The sequence below is a fragment of the Dicentrarchus labrax genome, unplaced genomic scaffold (assembly GCF_905237075.1).
Source record: "Dicentrarchus labrax unplaced genomic scaffold, dlabrax2021, whole genome shotgun sequence".
NCBI lineage: Eukaryota > Metazoa > Chordata > Actinopteri > Moronidae > Dicentrarchus > Dicentrarchus labrax.
Window position 1 is genome coordinate 21675966 of NW_026136710.1, and position 12184 is coordinate 21688149.

Below are 12184 nucleotides of genomic sequence, written 5' to 3' on the forward strand. Positions count from 1 at the left end.
ACAGTCCATCAGTCCATCCGTCTGTCAGTCACGAATGGCCGTCCAGTCACTTAGACAGGCATAGAAACAGCAGCGAGCCTCGCTCTGACAGTAATGATCACATATTACACACTGTACCGTGAACACATCAGCGGTTTGTGTTTTCATGCTTCATTTGAATAATTAACCTTGGCGTGAATGTTACATTCAGGTTTACAGGCTGCTGCTAGGACCGTCACTGACTCCTCACTGAGGAAGCCAGCGACGGACAACTCTACAGATATCTTCATTTCATTATTTTTTTAATTTAATTTTACCTGACAATTATTATGACATGCTTAAGGACAGATTAGCTGTGCAGTGATCCGTGAAGAGCTAGCTAACGCTAAACTACACCTGCAATGACGCGACTACCGGGTTAGCAAAACGGCTAACGGAACCAAAACACACAACTGAAATGTTTATATACCGACCAGAAACAATGAGTCCTACTGGAACATGTCCTTCTTGTGGAAGGCTTATCGACGAATGTTTCCCTCCGGGGCAAATAAAAACAGAAACTATCCTCCTTGTCGGCTTGTTTGTAGCTGCTCGTCCCACTGACCAACCGAGCTGCTCGGTCAGCTGATCACGCAACAACTGAGATCCGCATCCGGTTCCATATTTTCAAAGTAAAATCATGCGGTATTCGTTTTCGGGTTTTCTTGAGCTCACGGCAACATCCTCGTTATTTGGGAATCATATAGAAGGCATGTTTATTGTTATTGTTATACAGACACAAACAAATTAACATGTGATCAAATAAAATAATACATACAAATATAAATACATATAGTTGTTGATAGGGGTAATCAACAAAGAAATGTAAACACATGAGGGAATGAATCCTTGTTGGAAACAGCAGAAAAATGTAAACATTTTGGAGCATTTAACGGCATGTCATTGTTATCCCTACATGATACTGAAGTGGAAAGAATTGAAGACCCTGTCACATGTTTATTCTTTATTTAACTACTGTTTTCTTACATGATGTCTCGATATGTTGTCGGTTTGGCAAGAACAACCTTCCTCTTTCTCTCCAATCACTGCCACTTAAGTTACTTCCGGGGGACGAAAATACTAAAATCCCACCCGCCGGAAGTTGTCGTTACCCCACGCTCACAAGCGCGAGCTTGAGTATGGTTTTCTGGTCGCCAGTCTGCACGTGTTGGCCGATGCACTGAGGATCATTTTGGATCATTTTGGATCATTTTACCACAATTTGGTTTGTTTTCGGACTACTCTGTCTGCTTGGACGCGTGCAGCTTGTAGTTTGTGCTGCTGAGCGCGTGTCATGGCGGTTAGAAGAGGGGGGGTGTTTATTGGCGCTAGCTAGCAGCAGGGGCTGGGGGGAGCTAGCGTTAGCCGAGCCGGAGAACAACATGTTCAGACTTGTTCCCAGACGCAGTGAGAGTGAAGGGACAGCGACGCATATACCATGAGAAACCCCGCCGGTTATTTGAATTCGTTTATGACAAATAAAATGGATTACCAATTTCCACAGCAGCTCTTTCCGTCGTTTTACAAGTGCGGACCGCCGGACTCGGTCCTGAAACACTCGGCTGGGAACTGGGGCTGCTACGACCGAGTCAGACCGCAGGTGGGTCAGCTGTCAGCGTGACACTACTGACTAATGTTAATAAATGACTGTATATGATATATGGAGAAGCTACCTTAGATTGTGACGAAGCTGCAGTAGGTCACTTCTAAAAACTAACTTTTTGTCAATATTGCTGACAGTAGTACATGAGACCGATAACCTGTGTATAAATCAGGTTCCTCTGGCTCCTCCTACTGCTCCTGGTGGTATTTTCACAAGAATCCACCGGGCCTGAACAAAAACAACCAATCAGAGCCGAGAAAGATAGCTGATTGTTGAGTTTCATTCATAGAGTCCCAAAGCATCGGTATTTGGCCCCCTGGGAATGAGCCTCAGCAGTCAGCTGTCTTTCTGGGCTCTGACTGTAGTGAAAGTTTCAGCCAATATGTCTAAACATATTTTCATAAAAATTACCAACTGCAGCATTAAAGTTTATATAGGTCTCAACATTTAAGGGTTTGTTACTTCTTGCTTCTTGCTGTAAAATCCTAAATTGACTATTAGATTTGGTTTGGATTATAAGAAAGGAACTATTTTTACTTTGATCCAGAGAAGAATATTATTTAATAGTACCATATTTCATCGGGTAAACAGATACTGTAACTATTTGTTTATAACTATTTAACAATATTTATCCCAAACTGTCTTTATTCAGTAGTCATCACTGTCAATAGCCAAGATGGACACACCAGTTGCAATAAAACATGAGTTCAAATTCATATCAATTTCTTTTCTTAGCTCTATAAAATATCTAAATTGTCTAAAATCTCAAATCACCGTTTCCCAAAACCCAAACTGACGTCTCCAAATGTCTTGTTTTGTCTACAACGCAGAGATATTCAGTTTACTGTCATCGAGGACTAAAGAAGGATAAAGAATTTTCTTTTTCCTTGAGAAATTACTTAAAACGATTAATTGATTATCAAAATAGTTGGCGGTTACTTTAATAGCCGACCGGTAATCAGCCAATTGTTGCAGCTCTAGCTTTAGGTTATTGGACCGGATCAGCAGTGTGAACGTGTCATCTGTGCTGAATCTGTACTGTCACACTTCTTTATTCTTTGTGTTTATGATTTCAGGGCAGCTCTGGTCCTCTCTCCAGCTCGACATTTACATCCAGACATCAGGTCAGAGGGGAGACGTGGTGTCACACTGAACCAGTACCGGTTCCCCTCCTGCCCCCAAAAAACTGTGAGTCCCTGACAGCTGGTTTTACCTTACTGGAGGTCGTTAAGGTCTCAGACAGCAGTGCCTGTTCCACCCTTCAGTTCAGATCTGGAGCACTGGTGCAGGGCAAATCTTGAGAATAGATGGTTATAGATAAGAATATAATAATATAATATTATAAGATCAGATGTACCTTTTTATTGATCCCCCGTAGGAGAAATTCAATTTAGACACAGCAGCATAGGGGAATATAGTGTAAGAACAAATGACAAATTAAACAGTGAGATAACACAAAATTCTCCTTCAGTTTTTTTTCCTATATTTATTAAATCATCTTGGAGGAACTGTAAACATTCTGCCTGTTTATTTAAGTTTAAGTTATATTTTTTACACTATATTTTTTTCCAGCTGTGCTTTGGCCTTCAACGCCTCCAGATCCACTGGACTTCACAGAACATGTGAGTGCAACAGTTTAGCACATAACAAACCCTTAGATAGTCTGAAATGGAAGACATTTGTGCTCTGTACTGCTTTAACCCGTAAATGGGTATTGCAGTACGCTGTTATATTTAGGGGTGGGTAAGAATATCGATTCATCAATGCATTGCAATATATTTTTTCCCAATTCAGTATTGATTCATTACATCCTCTGAATCGATTCAAGCCCCTGGCCAGTGCGGGCAAGGTGAGCAACACCTTTTGTGTGATTTGCGTTGTACGGACGGGGGCCGCACTCGACCACACAACAACAACATGGCAACCGAAGCAGGTAGCAGCAGTGTTAAACCAGCGCCTTCAACTTTAAAAGCAGATGTTTGGAGTCATTTTATATTCCAGTGTAAACCCCGAACACAGGAAATAGACAAAAGTAAGGTATTGTGTAAGCTGTGCCAGGCAGTACTAAAATACTGCAATAACACAACTAATTTGCGCAACCACTTAAGTTGACACCATGCAGATGCTCTGCAGCAACCCACGGCTAAACCTGTGGATTCAAAAGAGACGCAACTCGACAGATCCTTCCTTTGCAAACTGCTGAGTCTGTGGCCGTCTTCATATGTAAGGACCTACGAACGTACAGTGTCGTGGAAAACGGGGGGTTTTAAGAAGATGATATCCACACTGTAACCATGATACACCATACCAACACGCAAACAAGTGACAGAAATCGCCGTCCCGAAGCTGTACACAGAGGTAAAGACAGCGGTTTTGGAGTTGTTGAAGTCGGCACTGAATCGATATCGAAGCATTTAAATCGATATCGAATTGTGACCTAAAGAATCAAATCCGAAGCGTGAGCTTCTTAACAATACCCAGCCCTAGTTATATTTCATGTTTATACCGTACTATCTTACATATAAGCTACTGTAACTTCTCATAAACTGGCACCTACCAAAATTAGTCAGCACAGTGCACATTGCTTCGATAAGCTGGAGTGTTTCTGTTTCTTAAGACTTTAAGAGCATCCATAGAGAGAACCCATTAGAAAAACAATGCAATGTGACGATTCTCACACAGTGTCCTTCATAATGTAATAAACAGAATGAACACCCAAACCAGTCAGATCAGATTCATAATGAACAGAATTGGTGTGAACACAACCAAGCTCTGCAGCCTCAGATCTGTTTGTTTGTTTTTTGCCTTTTGTTCTGCATGTTGGGGTCTATAAACAGGTTTTGCGTTTAGATGCAGAACTTTTTCGTGGATCACTGCGAAGATGCCTTTGGCTGCATGGGTGAAATTCTGGGTGAAAACTTCAACTTTAAACAACGAACGAGAGGGGTGAGTTTAACAGAGACTTTATTTTCATTTGTTAACTTTGTTTGTTGTTTTTTGGATGCAGTAAACAATTTACAGATGTCAGTTTTGGCTCTGTATGAAAAGATAAAAATACTATTAAGGTCCTTAAGAGTTCTTACATCTCCAGTGGTTCTGTTGCCATATCTTACTCGTCCGCTCTGTTGTTCCCTCATCAGCATCCAGCGTTATTGATCAACAATCATTAAAGGCCTCCATAAAATACGGAGATGGACATTTTAGCAGCCAATCACAAGTTGACAAAAATAAAAGAACCCCAAATTGCTAGTAGTATATGTTGTTATTTAAGTGGTGATTAATCAATCATTGACATTATTAAAGTACAAAAGGTAGAAACAGAGAAATAAACCTTCTCTGAGCTGGAGACAGCGTTTATCTTTATTTTTTATTGTTTGTGTGTATCATCAGAATGTGTGTTTTGCAGAAACGGCGGAGGGATTCAGTCAACATGTGGAAGGTGAAAAACTTCCTGGACATGCTGAATATTAAAATGTGAGTGGACCTGACTGATTGGTGTAATCAATCAATATCTCCTGCGGTCTGATCGGTGTTTTATTACGTCATTTTACATCTTCTTTGCAGATGTCAGCAGTCGTACTCCTCCAAAGCAGTGGCTGGGTACAGCGCCCTGCTGTCGGACGTGGTGCACGCCATCCCTCCTCAGCTGCTGGGTGCTCTGCTGTACGAGGAGCTGACAGAGCAGAGAGACCGCCTGGTGTTCTCTGAAGGAGCCACAGGGGGCGCTCTGGCCTTTGTCCCTTTCTCACAGAGCAGTAGCGGCTCTCAGCATGGCTGTCTCCTCTATCCCAGCAACCAGGGACTCGACTGCCTCAGTATCCTGCAGATCAGATGAAATACTGGAATTTTAAAGCTTTCCCTTTTTAAAGTACGAGTGTGTAGGATTTAATGGCATCCAATGGTGAAGTCGCAGTTGGCAACCAACTGAACACCGCCCCTCTTCCAAATGGGTGGGAGAGACTACAGGGGCTGTGAAACGTGACAGGTCCTGTCTAGAGCCACTGTTCAGTTTGTCCATTCTGGGCTACTGTAGAAACATTGGTGGTTCAACATTGTGGTCTCCATAGAAGAGGACCCGCTACCTGACCATATTGTTGTTTTATGCAACCAACAGCTAATTTATCAGTTATTATCTTTGGATTAAGGAATAGAAAAGTGGCTCAGGGTTGAGATACAATATGCTTTTCTGATATCAAACAATAAAATGTGAGGTAGAGGAGAAGGACACCATGATGTGTGTTTCCATTGGTTCTGTTCCTTAATGCAGTCCTTCAGACTTCCACAGAGTGGAGCTGCAGCACCACAGAGGAAATTCTTCCTGCGTCGACGCCAGCAGCAGAGACCCGTTCAGCTTCCAACTGAAAGGCCCCGTCAGACAGATCAGCTCTGCTTCCCTGTTCAACGATTGTAAGAGCAAGCAAATATTTAGAAATGTCATCAGCAGTGTACTGTGGTTTTATAATTTCCTCCAGGCTATGCAGTCTGATATTGTGTGTTTGTTGTTTTTAGGTTGTGTTGCTGTGCGGTCGGATCGCCTGTGCGGAGTTTGGAGGTTCAGCGAAACAAATGAGCCACGTCTGCTACAAGTCATCAACACCAAAGAGGTCGCGACCTGCATCAGTGTCAGGTGAGAGATCATTAGGAAGGATCATTTCTGCTGTGGGGTGGGAGAATTCCCTCTGCAGTTTTTCCTGTGCTTGAAAATGGTGCAACTGAAGAACTGTCCTCTCTGCCGTGTATCGTCAGTCCTCATGTTTTAGGTGAAGTTCTGGTCGCGAGTGAGAGTGGAGTGGCAAAGCTGTGGACTGTCGGGAGAGGGTGAGGAAGTTTGTTTTTATCCAAGAAGGTTTTTACTGATTCCTCTAACAGATAGATGATGAAAAGAGATGTTTTCTGTCTCAAGTCCAGTCAGATGTCAAACTAACATTGCGTGACACTCTGCCCCATCAGGATGCAGAAGGTTCGGGAGGAAGACAGCAACCTGTACTTCAACACCAACTCGTCATGGCGTTGGTGCGAGTTCTCCGCCCACCCAAGAGTGATGCTGTACGCCGACCGGACAGGGGTGGAGCTCACAGATATCAGGGTGAGACAAGGGGATGTGGGTAATGGGGTGGTTGTCTAAAAAATATATATATATAGAGAGAGAGAGAGAACCATTTCAGTGTGCACAAGACTGAGTTTAGTTTGGACGTATAAATGATGGTTGATGCCTTTTTAAAGAAGCAGTGAGGGTCTCTGTTTGATTGTGTGGTTTGTGTATGATCTGAAAACAACGACTAGCCACAGGATTTCTTGATAGTGTGTGATTCTAGCATGGTTTCATAAGCTAAAGTGCAAATTGTTACCAAGTGTTCAAGAAGCCTTCCTCATTCTCTATCTCAACATCCCTTTTTCTTTCACCTCCCTGATCCATGTTTTATCTCCTCCCTGCCTCATTCCCTCACACCTCGGACCCATCCTCTCCCCCCCGCCCCTGCAGGAGAGTCCTGTCAGTGGTCACACTCTGTTTCGTATTAGCAACGCCTCAGACTGTCGCAGTGGGGAGAGACTCATCCTGTCCAGATATCTGGCAGACGTCCACTCCTTCCACCACCTCATCACCACTCAGGTACATTCATATTCACGCACTATTGCAAGCAAACACACAGAACTTCATTTAAAATTCTAGTACCGACCCCAAAGTTTCCAAAAATACTAAATGTGTCAAGACAGGGTTAGGGTAACTGTTACCCTAGGCTAACCCTTTGAAGACTCTGTTTTGAGGGTTGCCTAATTCATGTTCACAACCTGTAGATTCAACTTGAAACTGAATAGGAAGGGAAGATATGAAATGTTGATTTAAATACACATTAAAACAACTACTGACTTCACATTTAAACATTTTCAAGCTACTTCCTCCTAATACTGAAACTCAATACTCTAACAATTTGGAACTAATTAAGTTGATCTCTCTCTGTCTCTCTCTCTCTCTCTGTGTGTCTGTCAGTACTCAGCCTACATCATGGACGAGCGATTCCCCAGCGTGCCCATGCTCAAGTGGGATCACATGATGCAGTCCCCCCCTATGTTTTGTCACGTGATTCCAGGCTCCGCGTCCTCTGGCTCAGCAGTGGACAGGGCTAGGACCACAAAGGTCCTGTTGGGCTCCCAGAGTTCTCAGGAAATCACACTGCTGCAGTACTCAGGTCAGTCTATAGGGGCAGTGTGACGAGAGCAAATCAAATTTATCGAATAATCTCAAGCATTCAGGCTTCATACTAACCATCTGTATAAAACTCCTTTTTTGTGGGTTTGTGTTCAGGAGGCAGAGCAGAGGCCTGTTTCAGTAGAGGTCCTCCTCAGGCTCTGCTCAGACCCAAAGACAGTCTGAAACACCTTCCAGTCCAGATCCCTCACCGCCTGGACACTGCAACCAACAGATTGTCCTCACCTGCCGGAGGTATGGATAGACGAGGGGACACAGACAGTGATCCACTCAGAACGTTGTAATATTCAAGAAGGTGTCAAAAGTCCTGCCGACATAGTCATAGTTGCCAGATTTGTCTGCTTTTTATTTTGAAACTAACATATGTGAGGTGGCTGAACCTTTTTTGTTTATTTGTTTATTATTTTTTGGTTTCAGGTCTGACTTGTATCCAGAATAAAGGAGGAAGAGAAGCAGGTGGCGAGGAGTGTGTCTGTATCCTACAGCTGACGGAGGCGGGAGATATTTTCTACCAGATCCTCGAGCCCAAGCAGCCGGACAACTCTCGACCTCCAGCAGCAGAGAACGAACCGTCGTCACAAGCCACAACATCAGGAAGGAAAACTGCAGAGCAGCGTCAACCAGATGCTCAGCTGGTTATAAATGCCACTTCGAGCGACGAGGATCTAATCGGACCAACTCAGGGTCCGACTGCGCAGAGAGTTGTTGCTGAAACACCAGAGAGGCAGCAGCGAGGCGTGAACATTTACTCTGACTCTTCCTCTGAGGAGTCAGAGGCAGTAGGGAAACGTAAATACCTGAAGCAGTTGTTCCTGGGGGTCGTCGTCAACAATGATTCAGAGGATCAGGAGGACGAATTGGACGCAGGTGTGAAAGATGGAAAGGTGGGTAAAAATAACGGCAACGTAGAACCTAGTAGCGTGAAGGAAGCAATCAGCAGCGGGAGTCACGTTGGTCCCTCTAGGTTCCAGACTCCAGCACAGCTCAGCGTCAGCACTCTTGTCACGTGGAAACATTGGCTCCAAAAACTGATGCAAAAGAGTCGTGAAAAGAAGCCCCGCCCACACCGCCTGCAGCACTTCACGATCCCAACCGACAGCCTCCTCAACCCGTCTGTCGATGAAGCGAGAGACTCGACAGAAGAGGAGCGTGTACAAAGCCTCAGGCGGGATCTGAGAGCGTGCATGTCCAAACGCTCACTGCTGGTCCACAGCGCAGTCTCTGCGTCGCTCGAGGCTCCGGATGCAGTACCAGTGCCAGATCCTGTGGACACAGCAGTCTGGACAGATCAGCTCAGCCACCGTCTGACTTTGTCCTGGCAGGGGGTGGAGGCGTGGCGGGCATGGTGGAACGACCAGCTGGGGCTGAACAGGGAGGAGAAGATGCAGGCTCTGAGGAGGAAGAGGAGGAAGGAGAAGGCGGCGAAGAGAGCCGCTGGTGCACTCCTGGAGCTGTCTGCGAGCTTCTCCTCATCCAGCTACCAGTCAGAGCTTGACGACTTCTCAGACTGGTCCTCTGAGGTAAGCCGGGGGGCGCAGTCAGACTCGGAAGGTCCGGCGTCCCAGTTGGAGAGCTTTTTGGAGCATGGGACGCCAAGAGGCGCGACAGCCAGCACCGTGCAAACAGACTCTCCATTTGCCACGCCGGCGGCCACACCTCAAACTGTTAAAGGTAAAAAAGGTGAGCAGGAGACCCCAAGCAGCTCCCGCACCCTTTCCCTGTCCCAGACTCCAAGACCCGACTCCACACCGGCCAGTCAGAGGAGGAACAAACATCCAGGCGAGCGCTACCTCAGCTCTCTGTTTGCACAACAGGTAAGAGACAGGTGATGTGTTCAGTACTGTAATATTTGTGCACCTAACAACAGTCCAGTTGACACAAAAGCTGTGGTGGTGGTTGCTTGGAGCAGTTAACTTCTATCACCATGACAGAAATATGTCGCTTTAACAGTTATTACTGTTAGGTAACTGGGAGATGATGGCACCATTCCAAAGCTCTGATTGTCCAATTGTTTCTTCAACTGGAGAAACCAAAAACAAAGCAGCTGAACAACAAGGGCTATATTTCCATCTAGAAATTCCATAGATCAAAGTGAAAATGAAAGTTGAAGCAGAGCAGGTGGAGGACATCAGAGGGAAGACAGAAATAATTACTCTATAAATTATGATCCAGTTTCACCAAAGTCAGTGAATAAAGTTGCGTGTTTTGTATAGTTATCGGTGAGTCATCAATGTAATAACCCAGTATTGCTATTGTCCAAGCCAAGTTACTGAAACACTGTCCTGCCATAGAGAGCACACCAGTGAGTTTTTATCTACAGAGGGAGCGGCTCCTCTTCTACGGGGCTCGTTGTTGAGCCACCATGTTTCTACAGTTTTACAGCCACTGGAGTTTCTCTTACATGCTTGGAAGGCTGAGCTGTATTCAGTTGGTTGCAATCTGAATCTACACACTGGTCCTTTTTTTTAAAAATTCTTTTTGGTTAAATGGTAAATGGACCTGTACTTGTATAGCGCCTTTCTAGTCTTCCAACCACTCAAAGCACTTTCACACACATTCACTCAGTGATGGCAAAGTCCATCGAACAGAAACTAACAATCATACACATTCACACACCGATGCACGGCATCGGGAGCAATTTGGGGTTCAGTATCTTGCTCAAGGATACTTCGTGTGGCATGTGGCACCAGGAGCCGGGGATCAAACCCACAACCTCCCGATTAAGGAACAACCCGCTCTTCCTCTGAGCCACAGCTGCCTGTTAACAGCTCAAACATGAAACCAGCAGCATTGGCCTTTATAAAAAGCCCTTTTTGGGGCATTTTTGTCTTTTGGTTTGACAATAGGGATGGGAGGAATGATGAGCAACAAGAGTCAGACTTTGCTACTACATGGTTCTTAGACCAGAAGCAAAACACAGAAATACAGTTTGGTTTTACACTCACAACAATTGTTTACTCTGTTTCCAGGATGAGCCCTTGCAGCATGATAGTTACTACCTGGAAGAGGGCAGCACCGTGCACCCCTCACCTCCACCTGTGGCCTTCTCCTCTCAGCTCCGCAGCTCCCAGGCTGTCCCTCAGAGAAGCCATAGGGTGAACCTCTCCCAGGACACCTTGGTTTGGTCCGGCTTCTCTCAGTCCCTGTCCCAGTCCCAAAGTTCACAGGGTCGACTGGGGCTGTCGCAGGCCTCGCAACCCAAGAAGAAGAAATCTCGAATGGGATTTTGACTGGTTGGTCGGTCTGTCCGTCACGCAGAGAGGCGTATCGTTTGGAAAAAAAGGCTTGGCTTCTTAAGTTGGGTCAGGATTAGTAAATCCTTTGGATCTATAAAAGTATTATACGCTGGGATCGTACTTACAGAAATTGAACATGCAAACTGGATCTAATGGAGGAGGATAAACTGAATGCATGTTGGAAAAGGATCCATCACAGAAAGAGCTCTGGAGAAGAACACGGACCACGTTTCATTTGGTAGGACTGAGCCGAATTTATTGTCTTTGGTGTGTGTGTGTGTGTGTCTGTCTGTCTGTCTGTGTGTATCAGTACTGTAAGGAACAAGCAGTGTCTGGTGATCTGAGCAGTCGGTCAGGCTGCAGATAACTGAGCTGATGATTCATTCTGAAAGTGAAATCTTATTTTTGTTTTGTATTTCTCCATCAATACAGTTTCTCAGACATTACTCAGTTTTTTTTTTTTACTGATAAATGAAAGTGCACCTCGCTCACTGTGATAAATTCTATTTATGAAACTTTTCTACATTTGCTTTTCTAAACACAAAAGAGATTTTCTCAATAAAACCACCACTCAAAGAAGACTTGGGTTCTCATTGATTAACATCAGGAACATGGTGTAGCTCTACAGTCAGTTCTCAAAGAGAAAAAGGAGCACGTGAAGGAAAAAATCTCTTGAGAAAGTTCAGCTATTTGATACTTAATCCAGAAGATATGTCATATGTAGTAAGGGGCGGTCACCCCCACCCCCCTTCTCTTAGCTCAGTTGTTTAGTATACAGGAAGTGTCCCAGCAGCTCTGACCCCTAGTGGTGAAATAAGGCACTTTGTAAATACTGAAGTGTATATTTGACCAATACACACCTTATTAGCACAGATGTCATTACATCAGTTTAAATTAATCCCTTATATCATTACTTTCTGTTGTCCAAAGCAACAGCAAAATCATTGACTTTTAGAAAACTATTTCTCATATTTACTAGTAATTTTTCTCAGAATATTACCAGTCTTCTGGAAATCCTAACAATGGCCCTAGTACTCTGTCACAATAAAACAAATATCATCCAATTAGAGCAACATCAGTCTCTAAATAAACCAGGTTATGTATCTGCGTCATTCAGTT

The 12184-nt window shown here is 44.4% G+C and overlaps 2 protein-coding genes across 11 annotated transcripts in view; one reads left to right on the forward strand and one right to left on the reverse strand.

The window, feature by feature from the left end:
- The window catches only part of LOC127370229 (WD repeat-containing protein 7), a 119607-nt gene extending 118982 nt beyond the window's left edge, over positions 1-625 (reverse strand). For all 3 annotated transcript variants that reach the window (XM_051412088.1, XM_051412089.1, XM_051412087.1), the window contains exon 1: positions 453-625. The gene's annotated coding sequence lies outside the window, so the exon portion shown is untranslated. The remainder of the gene's footprint in view (positions 1-452) is intronic.
- Positions 626-1127: 502 nt separating this feature from the next.
- Positions 1128-11644, forward strand: taf1c (TATA-box binding protein associated factor, RNA polymerase I subunit C). Of its 8 annotated transcripts, none has more exons than XM_051413500.1 (15): positions 1128-1618; positions 2698-2809; positions 3194-3243; positions 4472-4567; positions 5028-5095; positions 5186-5436; positions 5897-6028; positions 6131-6248; positions 6368-6439; positions 6572-6707; positions 7104-7232; positions 7611-7809; positions 7926-8063; positions 8247-9643; positions 10799-11644. In XM_051413500.1, the coding sequence occupies exons 1-15, from the start codon at positions 1457-1459 to the stop codon at positions 11057-11059; spliced, it is 3321 nt and encodes a 1106-aa protein (XP_051269460.1). In that variant the 5' UTR covers positions 1128-1456; the 3' UTR covers positions 11060-11644. The 8 variants fall into 8 exon arrangements, with proteins under 8 accessions (XP_051269460.1, XP_051269461.1, XP_051269466.1 ...); XM_051413501.1 differs by having other exon boundaries at positions 10814-11644; XM_051413505.1 differs by having other exon boundaries at positions 1129-1618; positions 4459-4567; positions 5012-5095.
- Positions 11645-12184: the final 540 nt, after the last annotated feature.

What these genes read in the sequence shown, in the direction of transcription:
- taf1c (XM_051413500.1), top strand. Translation starts at nt 1,457, where the DNA reads ATGAGAAACCCCGCCGGTTATTTGAATTCGTTTATGACAAATAAAATG. An exon ending in CACTGGACTTCACAGAACAT is followed by an intron (nt 3,244 to 4,471) that starts GTGAGTGCAACA and finishes TTTTGCGTTTAG; the next exon opens with ATGCAGAACTTTTTCGTGGA. An exon ending in TTAAACAACGAACGAGAGGG is followed by an intron (nt 4,568 to 5,027) that starts GTGAGTTTAACA and finishes TGTGTTTTGCAG; the next exon opens with AAACGGCGGAGGGATTCAGT.